Consider the following 27,756-nt stretch of genomic DNA (forward strand, 5'->3'; position numbering starts at 1 on the left):
AAAAAAAAAAATCAGAAAATGACATTAATTTAATCAGCCTTTTTAATGTTGTCAACATTTATAGGCCATGATAGTACAATAATTTTAAAACAAAAAGGTTTGCTTTCAGATGAATTGTCAGGAAATAGAATTTTCACACTTTTTTTAAAATAGTTTTTTCTGATCTCAACACTACACTCGGAATGGAAGACGTTGCCATTCATAATGAGATGCTCATATAAAGCTTTCCTATGTACATTTCACAACCTGCACATAGCGAACCATAGGAGGTTGGCCTATTTAAAGACTCATCGGTATGCCCATTGTTTCCGTTAATATGTTTATAAGTAAAAGAAATTATGTCAACCCCGCACAGCTGCCATAAGTTTGTAAAAACGTGTATGACCTTCGGGTTATATGCGCGAAAATACAGTAGGACCATATTACACCGGAGGCCGCTAAAAGATTATCTTTAAATGTTTTGAAATATAGATTATAGATCTAGAATCTAGATCTACAAGTGTGACAACATAACCGGTAATAAAGACTACCGAAAATTGCCGTAATTTAACGGACATTTTCGTTAACTTTACCGAATAAACCCTACATAGATCTATATCTAGGTGGCGCTAGTATATGTTGTTATCGAAAACTAGACTAGGTGTAGCGAGTAGATCTACTTTACTGAAATAGTTCAAATAAGACGTTTTGATTAAAAGAAATTATTCTAGGCTCTAGATCTTCCATTTAATGTAGACTCTTACTCTATTTTATATTCATTGGTTTGTGGTTTATTATAATTTATAGACTTAAGTTCAAATATAAAATTAAAATAGACCTAAATTAGTAATTGAGTTTATTAAGTAAAATAAAAAAAAAAGAAAGAGACAGACACTCAGTGTCTCAGTCAGTCTCAGACTCATCATTGTCTCATGAGACTCAGACTGTCACTGTCAGTCACAAGTCAGTGTCAGTTCTGTGAGTTCAGACACTCACTGTGAGCGTGACTGGTCTGAAGTAGTGAAGTCTTACTTAGTCAGTCACAATGAAGAGTTAGATCTACTTAGAGTTAGAGGACTTAAGAGTTTAGAGTTTTAAAGTTTAGAGTATCATTATTACTGTCATCATTAGTCATTAGATCTAGTCTAGATTAATGTCATTATGATTATGAATGATTTTCAATGATTATGATTATCATTCAATTAGGCGAATTCTAGATCAAGTAGATCTAGTTTTCAATTAAATCATAAATGTTACTTTAGACTTTAGCTAGGATATAACCAATAAATTTTAATCATTATAATTTATTATATTATAATTATAAGATAAGTTAAACTTCGAGCCGACTTATTAGACTTGGACTTATAGTAATAAAGATCTTAATAGTTATACTTTTATTTATCTCTAGATCTAATTCTAGTAGATTATAACCTTTTTTATAGTATACTAAGACTAAGTAATATTAGTATAGTATATATTATGTATAGAGTCACGATACTAAGACTACTGACTAAAGATCTAGATCTAAAAGTAGATTCTTATATCTGAACACCGACTTTCGGGTCGGGAACTAGGTCAAATTTTGAGTATATTTTTTTATTTGGTGAAGGTTTAACTTACAAAAAAAAACTGAAAGCAGATTCTTATTCAAAATTATTCTTCAACTAAAGGACAATCAAAATAGCTGTGTTACCACCCATCGGCCAAAGTCAAGATTTTATTGTAAAATATATGAGAAACGAGTCCTTGTAATCACAACAAATTTCCGTAAGGATCATTAAAGCAGTCTTAGTCTTAAAATAAATAAATTTATTTTAATATATATATATATATATATACTTTATAAAGTAGAAAGTAAGGCGTATGTATGTATGTATGTTACGAATAGAAATTAAAATCGCTTGACCAATCTTGATAAAACTTGGCAGAAATGTTCCTTGGGTACTAACTTAGACCTTAATGTATGTATCGTACCCCTAAAACAAACAAAGTTTACCGACTCTATTTAAGCTATAGTATTATATGGATCTAGGCTTTGTTTACAATGTTGACATGAAAAAGATTGAAAGGATTTAGATCTAGATTTATTTTTAAGAACTACACTTTGCGCATATAGTTTTTTACTTTGACATATGAAAATACAAAAGAAGGTCCATTGATTTCATTATTTAATAAAATTAATATTCAAATTTGTGTTTAAAAATCTTTTTTTACATAAATGCGTTCCTTTTATCTACAAATATAGAATTCCTGATGTACATTCTTTCATTAGACAATACCGTAATGTTACACATCTTTCCATTCCTAGGTCTAAAACTCTAATTCAACTCTAAGATGATATAACTTTTCTTCGCAAATATAGTTTTATACTTTAACACATTAACATTTTAATTATAGTCCATTCATTTCATATTTTAATCAAATTAACATTCAAATTTGTTTTTCTAAAGCATTTTTACATGAGTGCAACTCTATTCTTAATATCGTGGGAATGTAGGTCGATTAGGTATTTTTTTTATTCATGAATTCATGCATTCGCTTTACTTATAACATTATTTTCTTTAATAGTTTCTAATGCACTATATCAGTCACTACATCAGCAATACGCAAATTAAGACCCGTGGGCAGCGGGTAATATCTGTCTAGTATATATATATATAATCTATGTGTAGAAACAGACAGAAATAAATCTATATAGATTATATATCTATAAATTAATTTTTATAATATAATAAACATAATATTTTCAACTTGGCTTTTTAATTTCTTTCTTTTAATTCCCATCCAAGGACTCTCTTCTTGTTTTCATAATTTGGATGTTCGTTTTGTTACACCTTAACACCTCCTCCCTCCATAGATGCTTATAATTCTTTTCATGACTCTCTCCCCCTTCCCTCCACTGACTGTTTGATAGGTTGTGACACTACACGCTTAGTGTATACCTCTCCTCACCGCCAGCTCACCTGGTGTGATCACATGCAGTGGGCTTGGTCTCTGGCTTCAAATTAGCAGCCAGCACTTTTTCTTTTATTCATAAATTATATATTGTAGATATCTCGATCTAGGTCATGTTTATTCATTGAAAAAATCATAGATTTATTAATCCCAATAATATTTCTTATTACGATTTTGCCGTGTCTAATAAAAGAGAATGTGTTAAATTCATTATTATTCGTTGGGACAGCTCCTTTTTTAATTTTATTTAACAGCTAACAGTGTAAATGTGATTGGAATGTCTTTCTAAAGATGTTTGGAAGCTTATTTTGATATGCCCATCAGTCTACAATCAAACAGGCTAATAATATAGCCCTTATCGCTTATATGGGTGTGAAGTGCCGGGAGAGGTTAAAACAATAGCTTCACATACATGGTTACCGAGAATCTAAAAAACTGCCATCTGATTTGGAAAAGCGGAACAAAAATACTGAAACTTATCTAAAATTGGACATGCGCAGTACCGAAACGTCATTTTTAGCTCCAAACATAAAAACAAATAGATTTTAAAAAAAAACAAGTGACGCGTTCAATGAAGGAGAATTTGATGGGGTGTCCCTTATATAAGAGCCTCCTCTATATATCTAAATCTAACTTTTAGGTGTAGTGTGTAGACTAGTCTAGAGACTAGAGTCACTGTCTAGAGTCTAGTACTAACTAGTAGACTAGAATTTATCCTATCTAATATTCTATATCTATAGAATATCTAGTCTATAATATAATTAATATATTTGAAATAAATTTTATTAGTATTAAAAAAAATTACTTATATCTATAATATATAAAATGTCTAGCTACAGTCTAGGACTAGATTATTATAGATACAGATCTAGGTGACAATAGTAGTCATAATAGTGTGACAATAGTATGATAGATCTAGTATACTAGATAAGGTGACCAGACATCCAGACCTAGAGGGAACAGTCCTGCTTTGGACCATCTGTCATGCGTTTCATAAATTGTTCGGCTTTAATTTTAAAATCTTTATTAATCTTTTGGGTAATGACTTCAAAGTGCTGCCTTGCGGCATTTCCTTCTTGATCATTATCTTGTTTTCGCTTCTTAGCTGATTACTGTGTTTTACTTTGCAACATCCTGCTTTCTTCTCAGAAACTGACGCCCACACGTTTTCTTTAGACTTTTGATGTTTTGCCATTCCGCATGTTTCTCGATGACTCTGTTAATCAATTCCAAAACTCCTTTGCTCGCCTTTTTCTTCTTTTCAAGTCAATGACAGGGTAAAAATGTCGAGACAAAACAAACATCAAAGTTAGTAGGGACCTACAGGCAGAATTCCTGGTTTTAAAGAAGGCAAGAAAAATCAACCACAGTCAAGTGAGATGCTAGCTTACAAGATGCAGATTTTTTTGTAATTTTCAAAAGGAAGCTACCAGTAAGCCTCCATAAAATTAATTCGCAGCCGCTAAAAGTACTTTGCCTATTTTCCATAATAAAAGTTTTCGATCAATGGACTGTACTTTGAAATTGCTTAGAAATGTAGGACCCAAAATACATGAGTGCAAGAACCAAAGTGAAGCAATTGTAACTTAAGGTTTGGACAAAGTAAAGAATCTGGTTAGTGATGCTCAGTTTTAGACAGCGTTTGTGGATGCTTCAAGTCCACAATAAAACGAATTGTTTCCCATGTTGATACAATTTTTGTGCCTCCTTTTTGCTGGAAATTTTTTTTTTTTAAAGCATATTTGTCTATTTCGAATATAGCAGAATTTTGGGCTATGGAAAGACCAGGCAGTTAGCTCTGAAACCTTCGGTGGAGAAACTATTATATCCTGCTTTGAAATCAAATTTCTTCTCAAAAGAAGTGATCCATCGTAATCAAAAGCTTCTTTGAAAATCTATGATCTGAATTGTGACTGCATTTTGTACAAAACATTGCGACAATATTCCATGCAGAAGTTCTTTTTATTGAGGGACAGAATGTCAGTGCTCTTGAAGTATCTTTTATGCCATTGATGAATTGGTTCATAAATGCTCCAAAACACGCATTTAATTTTTAAAGAGTCCTCCCCAAAGAAGTTCTAATTGAATGTTTGAGTTGGTTAGAAAAAGTGATGTAGCAGCGGCACTTGTAAACATTTAGGAAAATTGTGCTGAGTATTTCAGAGAGAGAAGCAGCCTATTTGACAAGTTAACACTCTCAGATGGATTGCACAGAAAGATGGTCTTTGGAAAACATTTCAGAAAGCCTACAATTATTTTATTATTTAAGTTATTGTGTGAGTGTACATTGCATTTGTAAATTGTGTGTTACACTGTGATGTATTGTAAATACGTCTAAGTTGTTGAAAGCAATATTGCTAAAAAAAATGTAGGCCTGTTCTTTTTATGTCCCATCATCAATATGTTTCCTGTTTTCGCCTGCCAAATATCTGGTCACCTTAACCTTGATCTATCTTAATCTGTCTAACATCAATGTCATCAATTCAATGTGTCATCTAATCTAGAATATTAGACTAACTAGATCTAGATCTTCTAGTCTAGATCTAGATCTATTAATAGATTTATGTTAGATAATTTAGTTTAGGATTCTAGATGCTAGATCTAGACTAGATTATATACTACTTAATACTAGATCTAAAATAGTCTACATATATTGAATATAGATGACTAGATCTATATAATTATAAATATAAATTATCTAGAACTTATTGTTGATGGAAAGGTCTCAAATTTTTAGGACACTTGAGTACACCCAACTCTAATGGGTAACTGATGTACATTGGGGAGGTAAAAGCAGTTGATCATTATGCTGGCCACCAGACGCCCTCTTTAACTGTCAGTGTCGGCTATATTGATGAGCTTTGCATCATCTGTTCTGATAGCTAGCAATTACTGAAAGGGGTACCTTTTTATCTTTCATCATAGTCTGAGCTTAGTATTGTTTTGATTAACATGATCTGTTGATCAGGACTGGACTTTATATTTTCATGCTTATTTATTAATACTTATACTATCATTGATAATTTACAAACATGTTGATAACAATAAAAGTTCTTGATAATTTACATGTAGATATAACTATTGTTTTTATAACAAGGTAGAGCCTTTATAAACAGTTCAGTAGTTGTTGATAATGGAATGTGTGGAATTTACAGTTATTTCCACATTAATGGTAGTCCTAGGTCTAAATGATGAAAAATAATTCAATGATCTGATGGTGGCAATTATCAAATTGTCACTTTATAATGACTGTTTTAGCACATGCACTAGACACAATCATCAATTACCACCATTGCCTGGCATTCATGTTTTTGGAATCCAGCTGGTATTGGCAGTTTGAATATAATTCCTTAGAGCTTATTATTAAGGTTATAAAATTTGAGCTATAAACTTGGAACATCAACTAAACATTGACGGTAAAAATTGATATTTTGTCTTATTTACTCATTAAATTAATTTATTACAATTATTTTTTTGCATTGCAGTTTAAAGAAGTATCAAATCAGAAATGGCTCCCAGCAATGCTTTAACAACTTGGGGCAATGATAAGACCATGAATCTCAACACACTCATACTTACAAATATCCAGTCTTCGCCCTATTTCAAAGTCCAACTCTTTGAACTGAAAACATTTCATGAGGTAGTGGATGAGATTTACTACAGAGTAAGTTTCCAGTCAAGTTTATATTTTAGCTCTCTCAAAGTTGAGGTTTCTTTCACTTTTGTTATGTAGTCAGCTGTTAGGAAGAAACTTTCTTTTTATGTCCGTAAGATTAAAGACTTTGAAACATGTTTACCTTATCCTTTAGGTATGTGGAGTGGTCCCTTGACTTTCTGGGGTCTTACTTTTGTGGAAGTTGTTTTTTTTTTCCAAAATTATTAACGGATAAAATACTTTTTTAGTTTTTAAACTTCTGCACTGCTTTTATTTTTTTTTTTACAAAAAAATAAAACCTGAAATAAATCCTGCATGTCTTCAGCAAAAGCTGGCTTGAAGAAGAATCAATGAATATCTCATACCTTAGGACAGTCTTTTTTACATCTTTTCAAGAAAAACTTTTGTCTTTCTTGTGATGGGAAGTGTGGTTGAGATGCTAAGTACTCTTGAACTTGGCTTGGCTGGCTACCTATAAAGGGGGCTTGAGGTTAGACACCTGACTTGAGCAGAGTTGTGTTTACTGTGCGCCTAATGGCAGTCCACAAATGAGATTGGACAATTGGGCTCTGACCATGCTATAAGCATGAAAGTAGCGCAATATAAAAGCTATAATCTATTTTGTTTATTTATCTTTCTTCTAGGTAGAGCATTTAGAACCTTGGGAAAAGGGGAGTCGAAAGACTGCAGGTCAGACGGGCATGTGTGGAGGGGTAAGTAACCATTTATTGCATATCTACCTAGCTTACATCTACCTATCTATCTATATGTCTAACATATATATCAACATGGCTGAAAGTATGCAGATGTGCCTAACAAACATATATATATATATATATATATTAGTAAGTATAATAATTAGCTTTACTTGTTCATTAACTATTGTGGCTTATTATGTAGATGTGTATTTTATTTGCTACTCTGTTAATTTTTTGTGTGTTACTTCTCTTTGTTTTTGGAGTTGAAATAGTAGCTTTTGGGTTAATATTTCACATACATGCTAAGTGGAAAGGAGGAGGCACAGTGGCTAAGCGGTAAAGCGCTTGACTTCCGAACCGGGGTCCGGAGTTTGAATCTTGGTGAAGACTGGGATTTTTAATTTCAGGATCTTCGGGCGCCTCTGAGTCCACATTAGTTGGGGAAAAATAAAGGCGGTTGGTCATTGTGCTGGTCACATGACACCCTCGTTAACCTTAGGCCACAGAATCAGATGACCTTTACATCATCTGCCCTATAGACCACATGTCTGAAAGGGAAACTTTACTTTACTTTAAGTGGAAAGGGCAGTAATGAGTAGTTTAATTTTTTTTTTCCCATTTGATTGTGCTTCCAACCTATAAATAAGATAGCAAGTAGCTGGATAAGTACTATCGCACCTGATAGCACCATGACCTTGATTTGAAGCTCACACCTGTCATCTTTTGTCCTAAGGTGAGAGGGGTGGGTGCTGGTGGCATCGTCTCTAGTGCCTATTGCTTGCTGTTCAAGCTGTTCACTCTTAAGCTGACCAAGAAGCAAGTCAACAACTTGATAACACACGGAGACTCCCCTTACATCAGGGGATTAGGATTTATGTATATCAGGTTTGTGCTTTTTTGTTGTCATAGTTTGAAAAAAAAAACAAAACATGTAATACCCAGGGTAAAAGAGGGAAAATGCACACAAAATATGAATTTTATTCATTGTCTTAAGAATTACCCTTTTTTTAAAAGTATGGTGTGGCAATATATTAATGGTCATTATGTTTTCAGCCATATATAATTTGTATAAAAACATTGAAACAAAAAATGGCATAACCAAGTGTAAAGAAATCTTAGAGTTTATCTCTATTTGGAATATTAATGAATCTGAAAAAATAGGAGATATAATTTGTTATTAACTAAGTGTGGTTACTATTGGTGGAACTTAATTTTTATTGACAGTATATACATCTTTCAGTTCCAATTTAGATATATGTAGAAACGCATGTTGAACTGTTAAACAAAATGAAGCTTGCTTCAAAAACTACATTAAACACATGTCATTCTGTCTCTCGTCTCTTGACTTTTCTCTTATTTCAACTTACTCTTTGTCAACCATTCAATCCTATTTCTAACCTCATCTGCGATAGTGTCTTATTTCCGTATCTATTCAGTGAATAGAATTATGCACAAACGCTCCACAACACTTACTAGTTACTTACTAGTCTTTTTTTGTTTTCATTTAGTGAAAAAAAAACAACTACTGAAGCAGACAAATTAAAACCCAGAAAGAATTGAATTTTATCTCATTTTCTCAGTTACACATCTGCACATTCGTTTTTGATAGAGTGCTATGTTTGTGTAATCCTAAAGTGGCAATTATTGAATGCAGATCCACTAAGGACAATATTTAGTTACACATTTTAATTCTTTTTGATTGTATCATAAATTTTGTTTTCTGTTTGTTTCATCTTTGCCCAGATACACACAGAATCCTGGAGACTTATGGGATTGGTATGAACCTTATTTGGACGATGAAGAGGTATGATTCAACAATAAGAACACAATTTGCACCATATTTGGCTCACTTGATGTCCATAGTGACTATGACAATTTCCTTATCATTGTGGTACATTTTAAAACCAAGTAGCATGGCATATGTTTTTTCTCCTCTCAAAGGGAATAAATTTTAATCTATTTCTGTTGTAATAAATGAATCAGTACTATTGCTATTTAAACAACCATTAGTTTTTTTTTTCTATTGAAAAAACATTTTTTAATAAAAAAGCAATACAATTGTTCATGTTATCAGGTTTCAGAATACATTTTTAGATCTATTTTTAAAGATTTGAGTTTGAACTCGCAAAAAAAAAAAAATAGAAAAAATAAAGATTATTTTTCAATAATTTGTTTTTTACACCAAATATTTGAAAGTTCAATTGACCCTGTGAATATTGTAGGCTGTAAAAGTACAATTAAAATCTAATGTTAGAAGTATCTGTTTTAAGTGGGCCAAGTATTTGGTGCAAACTGTACATTAAACAATACACACACACACACACTTACAACACACACACTTATCCATGTTCTATATGGATATTGAGCTGTTGATCGACTCACTATATTGACTGGTGAGTACTATCAGAATTTCTAATTGTGTTTTTTGTTTTTAAATTTATTGTTCATTGCTGATTTCATTTACTCAGTTAAAAAAAATGCTGGCAGTATTTTTAAAAGTTGCTTTCAGGAGTTGGGTGACACCAGTTAATAATCCTTGCTTTTGTTTTTTAAATTGTGAAAGCTAGATATTGTTTTGATTGAAAAGAGCAAAGTTCTAATATGGATTAGTAGAGCTTTTTATTTTGTCATTAAGATTGATAAAGCTTTCATAGCCATTGAAATCACACACTTTTTTTCCCTTAGATATAATTTATTATTTGCAAGGTATATATATATATATTTTATTATTAGCTGGAGCTAAATGCTTTTTTTTAATACATCAGTTTTTATCGTTGTTTTCAACATGCTTACATTTTCGCACATTCTATGCGTGATTGATCTGTAGCTGAAATGTCTCTACATAGGTATTCTCAGTCTGTATGTCTTTGAAATCGACCAACCCTTCTTCATTGCCGTTATCTAAAATGTCTATTTGATATTAAAAATACTGCCAGCTGAACATATTAATTACTTAGAATTGGCATAGGCCCCCAACTAATTATTTTTTATTTTTTTTTGCACCAGAAGACTTGTGCTTATTTTTCATCTAGAATCAAAGTACCTTGAACTTTTTAATAGTATAGCATGAACCTTTTCAAACAGCATAGCAATATTTATTAGATAATGTCAATACATTTGTGTAACTTGGGTATTTAAAAAAAAAATATATAACTTGGATTTACTCTGACTGTTCAACTTAAAGTTGGAAATAATATAGCAGCATAGCTTTATCAAATTAAGTTTAAAAAGAAAAAGATAATTGAAAGTTTTATAGGTGTGCATTTAGATCATTTTAACACAATGCTAACTATTTCTATGGCTCCCATAATTGATGTGCTGTTTTGTATGTACAGGGTCTATGCCTTAGCCTGTGTGAGGATTTCCAAAATCTCCCAGCTTACTTCAAAGTCTTTCACGGACGCCTCGAGAAGAGGTTATAATAGATTTCTTTGGGGCCCAAAAGGGGGCCATTTTTTTTTTTATATATATAATGTTTATTTCTTTTTTTTTTTTCTTTTATAATCTTGTAACATTGTACACAATGAAAAAAAAAGTTATCTGTACACAATGAAAAAAAAAGTTATCTTAGTCCATATTGCAATTGATTTTTGTGGTATAAATCTAGGTAAGTATTTTTGAGTGAGGTCCTAAATCATCAGTGAATAGTTAGACAAGTACTTCATGTCAAGTTCAACTATTTTAATTCTTCTTAAACCTGCAGTTTTAACTATTTCTGGAACAACTTTTCAAATGCTACTACAATAGCGGACAAGAACCGTGATTGATTTACAGTCCTGGAACCTCTCACACAGCTCTGGGACTTTTGTTTTAATGTATCACCAATACACTGTTAGGGGCAATAACTTTTCTTTCACAGATGGGGACAAATATTATTATGCTTTTTATATTTATTCATGCTATATAATACTTTTTTTGTGTTGATTTAAAAAATGATTTATATTTTTTTTTCTTTTTTTTTTTTATCTTTTTAGGAATTAGATGTGAAGGCCGGTGGTGGTCACATGATGACAATTGGTGAGATGTTGCGACAGTGGCTGGTGAAATTGGAATGGTACTCCACTCTGTTTCCCAGGATTCCTGTGCCTATTCAAGTAAATATATCCCATGTTCATATTTTTCCTTGTGAGAAATTTAGTTGAAATTTGAATTATACTGTTGTTATTATTTTGTGTTTATATATTTTACTTTTAGCACAAACCTTTTAATACACCATGCTTCTGGCATGTGGGCATTTTTTGACTAGATTACTAATTGATTTGACAGTTATTGCTGTAATTATTATCTTCATTGCTTGTTACTTAGTTGCCAGTTTTTTTTCTCTGTTTGGGTTGAAAGTTATTGAAATTTAGATAAATAATATAGAATAAAATAAAAAAAATCAACACCTACATTATGTTCGAATAGTATAGTAAACAGTCATATTTTATTTGTCATAAAAAAGATTGACAAGTATGGGACTCGAACCTAATACATTTGTGTTATTTGTGGAGCACTATATTGAATGAGATCCAGCAGAATTTTAGCTTGAAATAAATGATTCACTTGTTACAGCACAAGATTCTTCTCTCTATTATTTTAAAAGAAAAGCAACAACAAACACTGTCTAGAATTGTGCACACTTTTGACCATCTTACACCTTTTGCTTTTTTTTTTTAACATGAAGAAAGCTTATTCTAATAGTAAGAAAAATTATTTTCTAATTGATTATGAATAACTTCTCTTTTTTATAGAAAGAAATTGACCAAAAGCTAAGAACCAGACCAGTCACGGCAGGAGGCTTTCAGGGCTATGGAGACCAGGTTCAAGAAGAGCCACAGCATATACCAGATGATCAAGTTTCCTTTGGGGAAGCTGAAAGAGCAGCTCTGTCTCAAAGAGGGTATGTTCACTCTGGCTTGTCTTATCCTTATTTAATTCAGTTCTCACTCTTTTATTATAGTATACCAATCAGAAAAAATATATATAATACCAAGATTGATTAAGGCATAAAGAACTAAGCTTTGATTGTTTTGAATTGGAACTTTGTTTTCTTCTGTGAGTGTATATTAAGAGTTGGACAAAGTAAGCGTAACAGATTATATTTAAAGCAATCCTTGGTTAATATTTAAAAAGTGACAATGAAAATGTTTTAATAAATAATGATATACATTTTTGTTTGGCTTAACAAAAAAAATACCTAACTGTTGTCTATGAAGGCTTTAAGAGTTTATTTACACTGCCCTATAAGCTTAATCAAATTTTTTTTTATTGAAATTAAAGATAATTTTGTGTTTTCCCTTGCAGTCGGGGTGGTGGTTTTGGTGGCAGCAACAGAGAAGATTTCAGAAACGGTGCCTCATATCGAGGCTCTCCAAGAAGATATTCCCCTGTTAGAAGGAGATCTCCAAGGCGGTCACCTCCTCGAAGGCATATATCACCAAGACATAGTCCAGTTTCTAGGTAATAACATTATGTATCCTTAGTACATTTTCATTTTTAAAGAGTTAGTAGTTTTTAGTTGTAGTACTAGTAGTTGTTTTTTTTTTTTTAAATGATGCCTTGCATAGCTAAACTTTTGATTAAAATTAAACTTTTTTCTTTACAAAACTTTTTTCTTTACAAAAACATTTTTTTCTACCTATGTGTAATAATACATAAATAAAACTGATACAATTTAAATTTTATAGATCCAAAGATGATTTTACACGAGAATTAGAAAGAGAGAGAGAAAGGCAGCGTAGAGAGAGAAAAGAACACAAGAGAAGTAAGCATAGCAAACACAGGTCGAGGTCAAGGTCCAGGGAGAAAAAGCATTCCCACAGTAAAGAGAAAGATTATCCATCATCTCATTACAGAGAAAGAAATTCATCATCACGGAAAGAGAGGGAGGATTCACCGCCACACAGAAGTAAAGACTCGCGTCACCCCAAAGAAAAAGATCTGTCTCCGTACCGCAGAGAAAGAGTCTCTCCAGCGCTCCGCCATGACAGGGATATGTCACCTGATCGGCATGCCTCGCCTTACCAAAAAGAAACAGAAAGATCACCCTCCATTAACAGAGACAGACACATCAGCCCTGATGACAGTTTTGAGAGAGACACCTCACCAGGCAGGTCAAAGGACAGAGAGTCTTCCCCATACCAGAGCAGAGACAAGCACCGCAGCAAGCATCATAAGAAGGAAGAGAAAAAACACAAGCACAAAGATAAGGAAAGAAAACGATCTCATTAAATGTTTTTGTTTGTTTTAGTTTTATAAACGTAAACTAAGTGAGTAGTATTTTAACACTTTGTTATATTAAAACAGTTGTACATTCTGTCATTTTCTTTGAAATACAAGTGTTAAAAGTGAGACATGAATAATAATTGTTGCATTCCCTTTTGTTAAGGGAACTGATGTTTTAATGTTAAAATAACTGCTAACAGATGTTCATTAATGTGGCAAATTAATTAGCCATTTTATTTGATATTTAAACAAATGTTTTGCACATACATGTGTCCATTCAATAGTTCATATACTTGTTATGTGATAAGATGTTAGAAAAACAAATATTCATTTTTACTTGTCTGCCCACATTTTAAACAAATAAACATTTTTGTCCATGATACATAACAGATTATTGTGTTCATTGATTATAATATTAGTTGGGAATTTATCTAACTTTAGAACCAATAAATAACTCCTGTCTACCTTTAAGTTTTTTTATAAAGCTTAAATGAACTCACTCTGTTTCTCCCACACCCAATCTCAAGATCAAGCTGAAATTTCAAACAATTATTTATTTTTACTTACAGCACAATAAAATCAATAAAAAAATTAGTTAACTATTGGTAATTATTTTGTTTGAGAAGGAAAATAATTTGCACATGACTGAATTAGTTCCCTTCATAATTCATCATCTGAACACAACATGAAAATTAGGACTTGACTATAGAAACAATAGTTACCTACACAATCTTCCATGTTCATAGTCCCTCCACTAGCAGAGTGGTCACACTGTTGGCTTGAGCCAAGAGTTTGAATTCAGGTTGTTCCCCCTTTTTTATATTTTTATGATCCAAACTGATTTGTTTAAAATTACAAAAGTTTTTTTTTAATAACAATAATGCACATTATGAAATTAGATTAACTTAGAATGCTGTACCTTGTTGATCGCGATAATTAGAGATTTAAACTCGGTTTAGTCATAGGTTTTCCCATGTCCTTTTGTGACTTTCTAATTTATTTTGTTGTTTTTGTTCTTTTTACATTATTATTTTTAAATCTTGTCTTGGTGCATCTATCTAGTCAACTCTCTTCTTGGGTCTGCATATATGCTTGTGCAAAAACATTTTTTAAAAAAATGTTTTCTTGGGTATAAAGGAGGATGCGTATTCAAGTACTGGCTTTGTAATTACATAGAAGTGTCACTGAAGGCAGGACCTGTCTTACTGATGTTTGTTCTTTAAACGCCTGAAATACTAAATCAAAGCCGTTTCAATACCCTTGATTGAAATTCCAATTTAAGATTATATCCTGTAAAACTTACAGGGATTAACTTTTAGAGATGGATTAGTTCATAAATAATAACTTTATTATCCTTGAGGAAATTTATCCTTTTTTCTTCGTGCATTACATAATAACAAAACAAGGAGTTCCTGTGTCTGCTTTTGTGATCTGTCATGGTAATATGTTAAAATTGTTACCTAATGGCCGTTTTATATGTTAAAATCATATTGACTTCTTACTGTTTTTCTGAATAGTTGTCCTATTGGGATTTGTTTGATACTAATGACATTGCTAGCAGCATTTAGTATTTTTTAAATAATATTCAAATAGCCATACCAGGTAGTGATGTTGAAGTTAAATTTCCTGTTTACACTAAAGGAGGCAATGTTTCTAAGTAATCTTGACCCTTTTGTCACACATGTTAAACTAAAAACGAAATACTTTATGTTTACACATAATTTATTTACATTTCATAATTACAAGACACTTTCATTAACAGTTAGGGTTGTTTGACAGTGAAGTCCCTTATCATTAACAAATTCTTGCCATGGATGCAAGCATTTCAATCTACACCAGTTTCTCAAAACATAATGATTTGTCAGCCTCCATGAAGTGTAGAAATAAATATTATTCTGTCATTGTCTTCTAGTTCATAGTCTAATTCTCCCTAAGTAAAAAAAAAAACATTTACAATTTGTACAAACATTTTATGCTCAGCATGGATCTAAAATTCTAAATTTTGCCTGTGAATTTATATATATATATATATATAGCACACCAGTTGAAAAAAAAACATTTACAGATAATTTGAAGGAAAGCATTAACACATGACCTACTCAGAATTACTGCCTTAATGGACAAAATAATGCCTACCATAAGCTCCCAATCTGCATCATTTATTAAAACCAGGATACCAGGTCGCCTGAAAAAGTACATTTTAATTTTAGGGAAAATTTTACAGTTCAGTATAAATAAAATTATAGCACAAATGTTTACCTACATGATAGTATTCCTAGTGAGCTAAATACATTTTAAACTATCTACAGTTATGTACCATGAGTTTGAACATGAAACATATGTATGACTGGCTGATTTTCACACAACTAATGCTAAGTAATAGTACTGAACATTTTTGGTACCCATGGTACTGAAAGTGACTCATCCACAGAAATTCCATTTTTCTGACAATGTTATCTTTCTTATTTTGTGAACTGCATTTGATTAATTGCATAAGACAGAAACTTTGAATTATCATTCAGCAAAGTCACCAAACATCTGCACAAAGTGTAGAAAATCCTCCACTTCCAGAAAAAGGAAAAATTTATCTATACCTATGTCAGAGCCCCAACTTTTTCTCTGATGGATTGGTACCATGACCTTTAACATTTGTTTATGAAGTAGGACTCTGAATGTAGAATCTACCAGGAAAAGTGAATGAACCATATTTTTTTTGTGTGGAACATTATATTAAGCCATCATGTTTGTTTTACAAAGAAAGTGTGGTTGTTTACAAAAAAAAAAAAAAAAAAAAAAAGCTACAATATAAGCGGAATCATGAAATAACCACAGCAGCATTCTTGATTCGAGACATAAATAGGTTAAACTATGTCGAGAGATCAAAGGATTGATGAGAATATTTACCAAAAAGAGACAAGAAAATGAGTCAGTGGTGAAGCTAGCTACAATGTTGCTCATATTTTAAGTAGAAAAATGAAGCTACTTTTGAATGCGTAAAAAAAAAAGACAAACATCAAAAATCCCATTAATTAATGTAAATACTAAATCCACGGGTTTCTAATAAAAGTATTTTAAGGTCAATTTCATTTATTTTCTTTAGAGCTGGGTAGAATCATTGGTGCCCAAAAGATCCCGAAATTGAAAATTCCAGTCTTCACCAGGGACCCCCTTGTTTGGAAGTCAGTGCTTTACCACTTTGCCACAGCGCTTCCACAATTACTAAGGTTATAGTTAAAGTACCGTAGGTTAGATAGAATAGATCATTTATCTACATACACTGTATTTCCTTGTAAAAAAAGTTCTGGTCTCTCTTTGATTATATTTTTCTGAATCCATATCAAGAGATCTTTTATTAGCCCTGATGTGAAAAAAAAAATTATTCAATTATTCAAACAAAAATTAAAAAAAAAAAAAAAAAAAATGCTGATTGTGAGTTGAACACACATTCACTATTAGCTATGACATAGTAATCCTTTATTTTGTGACTTTTTTAAAACATTGATAGACATTCCATTTTAAATTATATTTGTCTTAATTAACCGAAAAAAACAAAACAAACAACCTTGTCAAGACTCCCTTTCTTCTCTAATATACATATGTGTACTTCAATGCTAATTACTAAATGTACCCAAGTCCTGGGCAATACCATAACAAACATATAATGACAGATTAAAGATTCAGAATGCCAATTCACAGATAAATAACATGTTTATTACATACGCTGTAATATACTACAGGCTCAGACAATTGAAATATCCAGTATCAATTAAAATATAACAGCTCAATATCCCAAAGACTGAATAATGACTACACAGAAAATAATTAGAGTCTACACTTCAACTCTATCTATAACCAAAGGTCCAACTGTCTTGGACTATGAACAAAATCACACTGCTTTATTATGAGTTACATTCCATTCAAAAAAACATCTCACAAAGTAAAAACAATCCAAAACAATAACAGTTATGAAGTCAACAACCTGAATTGCCCCCCTTTCTCCTCTACAGTTAACAGGAGACCCAGGCTAACCAGAACTCAGTCCTGACAAACCTGGTAATTATTTCAAGGACTTAAATATTAGCTTGAAATTCTATTATGATAAATGTTGGACAGACTATCTGCTTTTCATAATCATCAAACTCCATATGAGTGAGGGCTTGAGGGGCTCAAATCATCTCTTGCAAAACCCATGGTCATAAATCCTGCTGTTGTGCTAATTCATGTACCAGTATGTCACCATGCAAATCATCTCCTTGATTAGTTTTCTTAAACTGAAGTTTGGTTTACTGACCCTCAACCTTCTAAGATCTGAGAACAATAAGCCCATGCACTGTGTTGATACAAGGCGATAACTAACTATTGTGCAGCAGAACTAAAATGCAAGAACTAGTACAAAGATAACCTGTGTGATCAAGCTTTTTGATAGAAAGACTGTGTCCATTGACCTAGTTTCAAGAATCTCAACTCTAAATGACAATCACAAATTTGGTGGATGTAATCTGGTAAAAAAATGTATACATCAATAACAGTAACTCACATTTTTCATCTTGCTTGGGTAGAGTAATATTGTGCTTTTTTACATTTCCACAAAGCAACTCTGCACCACCACTTAAAAGAAATAGAAGTAAACAAATGTAAACATTTTTTTTTTCAAATATGTATTTTAATGTATATTAAGAGTGTCCATTAAAGATGAAGCAATAAAGTCCCATGTCCATAAAGTCACTTTGAGTTAGTAATGTTGACTATAGATAGGGGACGGACTATGTTTCAAAATCTTCCCAGGCATTGATACAATCTGGTCTACAAATCGCTTGCTATAGGATGGACATCTATTGAAATCTAGGTAAAACTTCTGATCATAGGCCCCTATCTTTTCAGGTCAATTATTTGGCAGCTGTCTATCCACACGCATGATGACATACTAATGTGACCTCAACTGCACGCGAGCGCTCTACTAACCCTAACCACAAACTATTACATTATACTACCGATACCACTATGCTACCTGCGACTAGTAACCTTGTGACCAGATGACCTTAGGGATAGACATTGATGCGCTGCCACTTGCGTAACATTCTTAAGAAGTGGCTTTCGATCAGTAGTTTTACCTATAATAATATAAAAATAGAAAGTAATTATCAATACTATCATTAGATTAGGTACTTTGACATCCTTACTCTACTGACCTATAAACTGCTAGACTAACTGCTATATAGTTTTGAAACAGCATGGCTAGACTTCCAAACCCATGGTGTTAGTTGATTGATTGCAAAGTTGTTTTTACATTTGCTTTCTTTTTAAAAAACCCTTGTGAAAATCTTAAAGGAGGATTCCTAAGCTTTTGAATGATACCACATTGTCAACAAATGAAAGTCATTTTTATTTAGAAAATTTACAGTAAAGTCATTGGTAAGAATGAATTTGCATTTACTATCATTTTTAAGCAAGCTTGGTATTTTTTAAATTGTATTTAGACCTAGATTTATGCTTAAAGTTTGTTATTTCATTATTTTTTTAAAGAAATTTTGTCCTCCAAAATTAAAAAAAACTTACCCTAACATGCTGTTATTAGTTATAAATGATGCCAAATTAGGCATTTTTCGAAATGGGAAAAATTATAACTACCATAACAATCTATGACTATAGTATTAAAATCAATTTTTCTATTATAATAGAGTAGTGTTAGAAATCTTTTTTTTCTATACTTAGGTACACAAAATATAAAAGGAAATCAGCTTATTAAGGCAAGTTTGGGCTCATCCTGATGATGTTAAATCAGTGGTTCCCAAACTTTTTTGTCTCGTAGACCCCTTGCCATGTTTTCTGGTTTTCCGTAGACCCCCTGCTTAAGTTATATTGAATTTTTGAAAATTCATCAATTTCAAATTACACATAATTAAAACTACATTTTAAGTTGAACTTTTTCTTAATAACTCTATTAACTGGCACAAATTAAAACCCATTATAGAACAGTGAATACGTATAGCATACAATCACTAAACACATTGGAAAATTTTTGTTTTTAAAGTCTTGCAAGCTCACCATCCGTTGCTACGGAGATAATTTTTCTTATAGGGATTTGCTGTTTTATGAAGTAGTTCTTTAAAACATTAAATATTTATGTGCCTTAAACATCACAGTAAAGTTTTCACTTGGAGCAGTTTTTCATGGATTTCTTAAGCCATAATAATTTGAAAAAAAACTCATTACCAGACAAGGTTGACTCAGCCAGCTGTATAGAGAAATATGTTGTTTGCAGAAATATGTCGTTTGCAAAGACTTACATTAGAAGAAAGAAATATTTGACTACATTCCAACAGAGCTCAAGAATTTAGTGAGCTCTTCTATAAATCCATTGCCCTAACAACCAATGGGTCAGAGTTTGCATGGATGGTTCTCAGAAATCCACCACAAACGGAGGAGCTGGAATACTCATTTAATGGCCCAATGGAGAAAAAATAATTTAAAAATTAAGTTCATTATAACTAATGAGCTCTATGACAACCACAGTGAAGAAATAGGAGCACTGGAGCTAACAGCTACCATGCTAGCGAATCAGCCAAGTTCACTAAACAGTTGTTTTTTTCATGGCCGATATAAAAAGACTCCTTCAAAGCTTGACAAACTCTGATTCCTCCTGAGTAAAACAACTCATGATGTCTGAAATGACGTTCGGTAGTCACCTTGCCTGCTCGCATCTCCAGTCGGGAGGTTTGGGCTAGGATGTAATTATCCACATAATCTGAAGGAACATACAAAAGATTTTGTACAAAACATATTGGGTCACATTGTAAAGCTCAACAACAACAGCAAGAATGCTGTTCTCCAATGTTGAAATAGAAGGAAATAGAAGGCTGACACACTTGCCAAATGTGAGAAAACAAATACACACTTCAACATCGCACTCTATCCGGAAGAAATGAAGAAACCAATAGTCAATTGTAAAATCGAGAAATGGACAAGCTCTCATTCGATGACATCTTTTATTATCTATTCCGATAGGACCACCTATAATTTTTCACATCAGAACCGTACACATCATAATGAGAAAACATATGTTCCAGAAGCTCAAAATTGGGACCATTGACTTTTGCCCTTTTGGAGTGTCACCAGAGAATGCCAACCATGTCTTCAAAATTGCACTCTTCATCAAGAGGCCCAAAACAAGACACCGGCCACAGAACCCAAACATAAAATTCTTTTAATGATATAAGTTTGTGTAAGAGTTTTTACAATTTCTTCAACGGCTGTTAAAATAAATAATTTGCCTATCGTGTGAGGTTTTCAGTATTTTACTATAAGTAAAGAGATATAGTAAAACGTTCACTAATCATCATCTTCTCAATGTCAGGTCAAAGAGAGATTTTTGTGGTTGTTTTATACATTTTATCTTTGAGTGTTTGAACGTTTTGCAAACCTTTATCTTTTTTTTTATCAGGGTGGCATCATCTCAAATGATCCTCCAGCTTAATTGGTTTCATGGCATCATAAAAAATGGCACATTAACACTCGCTTGTTTGACAAGGAAGTAATGAAGTTCAATTTCAAATACTTAACGCTGTACAGTCTACATTTCTGTTTGTTAATTTTATAACTAGACAAAACTACACTCTTTAAATCTAGTTATTAAATTAAATAAAACAACTTTTCATTCAATCAGGATGATAAAAATTTTAAGGATTTCCTAAGGTACAAATCATAAATGTGTGTATGAAAAGATTCCCATTGTCAAAATTAAAGTCACGACATGCTAAATTGAGATTCTTTATCATAGACCCCCTTGCACATCTCATAGACCCCCAATTCCCTTTTAAACTTTCGTAGACCCCTTGGAAGTCTTCATAGACCCCTGGGGGTCTATATAGACCACTTTGGGAATCACTGTGTTAAATGAAGTCACTCCATGATGAAGCGACATGTAGCGCCAGACATTAGCGATTCTCGTTGATAATATGAAGTATAAATGATTTATGCATTGTTTAATGGCTTACTAAATCTTTGATCAACCTAGTGGAGAGTTATAAAGTTATGATGAGATAAAGATGAAAATTCATTTTTTTTTATCACAGTTTTTTGGACATTTTCTATAGTCCATTTTTCTACATATGAAACGGCATAAATTTGCTCCTATATAACATAGAAAGATAATTTGGTATCATTGTAAACCTCTCACCAAGCTCTACATAACTAGTTAGTTTCTGTTGTTATATATATTTTATTTTGAATGTTTTGTCAAAAAACCTAATTAGATCATCTATAGTAGACTAGCCTAGCCATGATCTAGTCACTTGAGTTAACAAGAGTGATTAGTCTAAATTAAATCTAGATATTAGAATATTAGATCTAGAATCTAGAGTAGATCTAGAAAACAAAATCTAAGATTGACTAGAATCTAGATACTGTAGTGAGTGTAGTCTATGCTCAATACTGAGTATTACTGAGTGTAGTCAAGTGTAGAATCAAAATCATAGAATCAGTTATATTATTTATAAATCAGTATGAATCATAGTGATTTTGGTCAAATTAATGATACTTAATTATCAATCATGATAGACTAGTGACTATAGAGTCGAGTATAGACCCTCGTTCAAGTATCTAGTCAGTAGTCACCAGAAGACTGGGTCTTGAGTAGTGCCAGTAGTGGACTAGTCAGTGGTTATAGATAATAGTTATACTATAGACTGTGCGTCTCATCTTACATGATCTTACTTAGACTATTCTAGACTAGAGTAGTACTAGCCTAAAGTTTCCCTTTCAGACCTTGTGGTCTATAGGGCAGATGATGTAAAGGTCATCTGTTTCTGTGGCCTACAGTTAACAAGGGTGTCATGTGGCCAGCACAACGACCAACCGCCTTTACTTTTCCCTAACTAATGTCAGGTACCCATTAGAGCTGGGTGGACTCAGAGGCGCCCGAAGATCCCGAAATTAAAAATCCCAGTCTTCACCAGGATTCGAACCCCGGTCCCCGGTTCAGAAGCCAAGCGCTTTACCGCTCAGCCACCGCGCCTCCTAACAAATACTGGCAGGAGCTATGCGAAGATATTCAATCTTGTGCCGACTGTGGTAACATAAGAGGACTATATGAGGGCATGAGAAAAGCCTTTGGACCTCACACCAGCAAGTGTGCTCCGCTCAAGTCAAAAGATGGCTCAATCATCAGCGATCGTGCGCTGCAAATGGAACGATGGGTAGAACACTATGCAGAACTCTACCAGATTGAAAACACCATCTCACCAAATGCTGTTTCCAACTTCCCATCACTTCCAGTTTTGACGGAATTAGACGAAACGCCCTCAGTAAAGGAGCTGAGCATTGCCATTGACATGCTTGCACATGGGAAAACACCCGGAGGAGATGGCATTCCTGCTGAAGTAATTCAGGCTGGAAAACATGCCCTAATCAAACCACTCCATGAACTGCTAAGCTTGTGCTGGGAACAAGGAATGGTCCCCCAGGAATTGAAAGACTCCAACATTGTTACAATTTATAAAAATAAAGGCGACCGCTCTGATTGTAACAATTACAGAGGCATCTCACTGCTTAGCATAGTCGGAAAGGCTTTTGCTAGAGTATTACTAAAGCGATTACAGATCCTGGCAGATCGTGTTTATCCAGAGTCGCAGTGTGGCTATAGGGCAGGTAGATCTACAACAGATATGATTTTCTCTCTGCGGCAGCTACAGGAGAAGAGCAGAGAACAAAAGCAGCCCCTCTTCATAGCTTTTATTGATTTGACCAAGGCCTTTGACCTTGTTAGCAGAAGCGGTCTGTTTGCTGTACTAGAGAGAATCGGCTGCCTAAATAAGTTAAGAAAACTACTGTCAGCTTTTCACGAAAATATGCAGGGCACCGTTCAGTTTGAAAGTTCTTCCTCCAGGCCATTCTCCATTAAGAGCGGTGTAAAACAAGGATGTGTACTGGCCCCTACACTATTTGGCATCTTCTTCTCAGTCATACTATCCAGTGCTTTTAAATCCCTGGAAGACGGAATATACATCCATAGCAGATCCGATGGAAGGCTCTTTAACCTGGCACGTCTTAAAGCCAAAACGAAAAGGCGTTGTATCTTGATAAGGGAGCTGCTGTTTGCAGATGACGCGGCACTCATATCTCACTCACAAGGAGGTCTACAGAAGCTAGTGAACGCCTTAGCAGCTGCTTGTCAAGAGTTTAGCCTTACTATAAGTCTCTCCAAGACCGAAATCCTGGCACAAGACGTCGCAGAAATACCTATAATACAAATTGGGAACCACACCCTTTCAGTGGTGCAGGAATTTACCTACTTGGGTTCAACAATTGTCAGTAACCTAGACTTAGACATCGAGCTGACAAAAAGGATAGGAAAAGCTACCACAGCATTGGCAAAACTCTCCAAGCGCGTCTGGGAAAATGGTAAATTGACCACAGCGACCAAAATCCTAGTCTACAACGCCTGTGTTGTGAGCACTCTCCTTTATGGCAGTGAAAGCTGGTCAACATACATGTACCAAGAGCACAGATTGAATAGTTTCCACTTGCGCTGCCTGAGACGCATAATGGGCATCTCTTGGAGGGACCATGTCTCCAATCAGGAAGTTTTGAGATTGGCCAATATGAACAGCATGTATGCTCTCCTGACACAAAGAAGATTACGCTGGCTCGGACATGTCACCCGCATGCCAGATGGTAGAATCCCGAAAGATATCTTATATGCTGAGCTTGTGGAAGGAGTCAGACCAAAGGGCCGCCCAAGACTAACATATAGAGATGTCTGCAAGCGAGACATGAGAGCCTCAGGCATCAGTGAAAGTATGTGGGAAAACATAGCCAAAGACCGGAGTGCATGGAGACAGACTGTGCGTGCTGGGACAACCCTTGCTGAAAACAAAAGAATTGAAGCGGCTTTAATCAAGAGGGAAAAAAAGAAAGCTGCCCTGTCTGCTAGCCCTAAATCAGAGGCATACACATGTACGAATTGTGGCAAAGTCTGCCGTTCTAGAATTGGCTTGATTAGCCACACCAGATTCTGCCCCGTCTCAAGATTAAGCCAAAGCCAGTGACTCACTTGGGCGCATCCATTGCCTTTCGAGACAAAAGGAGCCATATAGTACTAGCCTAGATCTAGTTACTTTTACTAACTTTTAGTTAGTAGTGACTTAGTAGTCTATTATAATTAAAATTATAATTATGTCTCAGTCTATGTTTATATGACTAGATCTAAATCTAGATTCTAGTAATGGTATTTCTAGTCTACTCTAAGTCCTCTAACTTCTAAGTAGATCTAAGTCTCACTCAACTCTAAGTCTAAGACTAGTAATTTAAGTAAAGTAAGAGTCTAGAGTAGACTGTGACTGTCTTGTCTAGACTAGTAGTTAGTAATAGTACTATTAATATTTAGTATTATACTATAGACTATAGAGTACTGACTAGTCTCTATTACTAGATCTCTATTACTTGATTGAAGTAGCTGCTCTCAAGCCTAGCTAGAGTTAGAGTATTCTAGAGTAATCTAGAGACTAGATCTTCTATTTATGATAAGTCTACCTGAATTCGAGAGTTAATGAAAGTGCCATTGAATTGTACACATTAAAAATAATGTAGCTTTATTTCAATTTGTTTCACTAATCTGTGTCTGACATGTGCAAAAATAAAATAAAAAATGTAAACATTGAAATTGAAACAAGTTCTTGTAAACACAGAATCTAGGTTTTAAAATACTTAAAATACCCAGACACCTTACTTGATCCGAGAATGGGTGAGGAGAAATAACGTGTGCACGCTTTCTACCAGATAGACAGAGTGAGTTGATAAGATTTGTAAAATATTTCTAATCGCACAGATTTATTAATCCAGTCCAGTCATTGATCTTTATAAAATACTAGACTGATCCAAACTTATTGATACAATTACAGTTACACCCTTAATATATAACCTTGCGATCTATAGGGCATATGATATAAAAGTCACATGTTTCTAAGGCAGATTGTTATGAGAGTGTCATGTGGCCATCACAACGACCAACCGCTTTTCTTTTCCCAACTAATGTCAGGTAGTAATTAGAGATCGGTGGACTTAAGGTTGCCCTTAAAATTCATAATATTAAAAATCCCATTCTTCACCAGGACCCCTCGTTCCAGAAGACAGGTGCTTTACAGCTCTGCCCCGAGATCCCCAAACAACAAAAGAATGTTAGCAAATATCCAAGGCAAAATTCAAGAAGTAAAAGTGCATTATTTTACAGTCTACACCAGGATTTGAACCTGGATTGGAAGCCAAGAGCTTTGCCGCTCAGCCACCCGTGCCTCCCATGTTTTCTTTAGGTTATCTTATTTAAAACCACCGTCACCGCAACAACTAATAGGGACAAAATTACATTGAGCCTTTATGTCCCAAACGTGCCAGGTACCCAATAGAGCTGGGTAGACTCAAGGTTGTCCTAAAATCCCGGAAATCGAATTTGAGACTTGTCGATATTTTTAAAATGAATTCTGCTATCTGGGATTCACAAATTCAAGATGACCTGTCTCTAGAAGAGGAGATAGGCCTAAAATAGGCAAGGCTGCCTCGACCTTCGCTAGACTCAGGCCAAGAGTTTGGGAAAACCAGAATCTCACTACAGTGACCAAAATGGAAGTCTACAAGGCATACGTTATGAGTACACTACTCTATGGCAGTGAATCATGGACCACCTACGCAAATCAAGAGATAAAACTAAACTCATTCCATTTGCAATGTCTCCGTAGGATCTTGAAAAGCACATGGAAAGAAAAAAGTGTGCAATACTGAGATCCATGCGCGAACAGGTATTCCCAGCATCTTTACAGCCCTCAGACAAAGCCGCTTGCGCTGGCTTGGACATGTTTGCCAGATGGAGGACAATCGCATCCCGAAAGTCATCCTCTATGGACAACTCGCGACTGGCTCAAGAAAAACTGGTCGCCCCCACCTCCGTTACATAGATGTAATAAAACGGGACCTAAAACCAGTGAACATCAATACTGACCATTGGGAAGACATAGCTCTAGACCGCACCAGATGGAAAGAGACAGTGACCAAGAAAGCTATGGACAGTGAAAGAACATGGGTGTCAGCTCAGGAAGAAAAACGTACAATACGAAAAATGGCCAGCTCCTCTACCACCGAAGCAAAGACCACCTTAACCTGCGAAATTTGTGGACGGGATTGTCTCTCCAAAATAGGGCTCCACAGCCACATGAGGAAGTGTGCAAGATGAACCAGAGTCGTTCTACGACTGAAGGAGGCCAACTACCACCGATATTTTTTTAGTAGGCCTACCAAATCACAACGTTTTTACAAAGCTTATATCAACTCACCCTGTCTGTCTGGTACACATTTTGAACGCGTTCTTTCTCCCACTCCCCATTCTCGGATCAATTTGAAACTTTGCACAATTATTCATTGTCCCTAATGAAACATGAATTAATAAAAAAAAAATAACCAGTTGGTGCTAACGTCTTGAGATGTTAATTACCACAGAGAGACATAGTGGTAATTAATAAATTTTGTTAGATATCGAAAAGGGAAATAAATATTAAAGTATTGAAAGCATATAGCTGTAAATGTGGAGTTACCCCCTTTTTTCTATTTGGCTTGTTATTACAAAGCTTATATCAACTCTGTATGTCTGTCTTACCGACTATCTATCTGGTAAAAAGCTTGTACATGCTATTTCTCCCACACCAATTCTCGAATCAAGTTAAGACTTTGCACATTCATTGGCGCATACAATACATGAATCATACAAAAAATAAACCATTTAGTCAATTAATTATTGGTAATTAATTATTTTGTTTGATACTAACAAGGGAAATTAATCCTCCAGTATTTACAGATATAGTTAAATATGTAGGGTTTTGTCCATTGTCGGATCAAGTTGAAACGAAACAATTATTTATTACACCTAACAAAACACGAATCAATTAAACATTAACTAATCAGTGATTTAATTATTGGTAATTGGTTATTCTGTTCGATACCGAATAAGGGAAACAAGTTCTAAATTATTGAGAGATATAGCTGTTGTGCAGTTCTTTCCCTTAGATAAACTTTGTTTTTTTCTATTTTGCCTGTTTAACATATATGGTTATAACTAGATCAAACGTTTTTGTATAACTTACAACTAAACTTGACAAAGTCACACGGGCTTTTGATTTTTATGAGCCTTGGCCTTGGCACCTCTGTTATACAGGCCCTCAGCAGAATCAGTAGAACATGTCATTCGTCTCAGTGAACATTAATCACATGTGTTATATGAAG

At 33.9% G+C, this 27,756-nt stretch overlaps 2 protein-coding genes across 5 annotated transcripts; one reads left to right on the top strand and one right to left on the bottom strand.

The window, feature by feature from the left end:
- The first annotated feature begins 609 nt into the window (after positions 1-609).
- LOC106080067 (pre-mRNA-splicing factor 38B-like) lies at positions 610-13,881 on the top strand. 3 transcript variants are annotated; one of them, XM_056041156.1, is made up of 10 exons: positions 612-761; positions 1,650-1,746; positions 6,420-6,598; positions 7,234-7,302; positions 8,021-8,172; positions 9,031-9,091; positions 11,262-11,381; positions 12,021-12,169; positions 12,574-12,729; positions 12,957-13,881. In XM_056041156.1, exons 3-10 carry the CDS (start codon positions 6,443-6,445, stop codon positions 13,498-13,500), a joined length of 1,407 nt encoding a protein of 468 aa, XP_055897131.1. In that variant the 5' UTR covers positions 612-761; positions 1,650-1,746; positions 6,420-6,442; the 3' UTR covers positions 13,501-13,881. The 3 variants fall into 3 exon arrangements, with proteins under 3 accessions (XP_013096822.2, XP_055897131.1, XP_055897132.1); XM_013241368.2 differs by lacking the exon at positions 1,650-1,746 and having other exon boundaries at positions 610-761; XM_056041157.1 differs by lacking the exon at positions 612-761 and having other exon boundaries at positions 1,631-1,746.
- Positions 13,882-15,198: 1,317 nt separating this feature from the next.
- LOC106080060 (ubiquitin-related modifier 1-like) lies at positions 15,199-25,171 on the bottom strand. 2 transcript variants are annotated; one of them, XM_056041159.1, is made up of 5 exons: positions 25,024-25,171; positions 18,032-18,102; positions 16,771-16,852; positions 15,631-15,679; positions 15,199-15,424 (listed from the first exon to the last, which is right to left on the bottom strand). In XM_056041159.1, exons 1-5 carry the CDS (start codon positions 25,050-25,052, stop codon positions 15,356-15,358), a joined length of 300 nt encoding a protein of 99 aa, XP_055897134.1. In that variant the 5' UTR covers positions 25,053-25,171; the 3' UTR covers positions 15,199-15,355. The 2 variants fall into 2 exon arrangements, with proteins under 2 accessions (XP_055897134.1, XP_055897133.1); XM_056041158.1 differs by lacking the exon at positions 25,024-25,171 and adding an exon at positions 19,051-19,159.
- Positions 25,172-27,756: the final 2,585 nt, after the last annotated feature.

This window comes from Biomphalaria glabrata, chromosome 9 (assembly GCF_947242115.1).
Source record: "Biomphalaria glabrata chromosome 9, xgBioGlab47.1, whole genome shotgun sequence".
In the NCBI taxonomy this organism is placed as follows: Eukaryota; Metazoa; Mollusca; class Gastropoda; family Planorbidae; genus Biomphalaria; species Biomphalaria glabrata.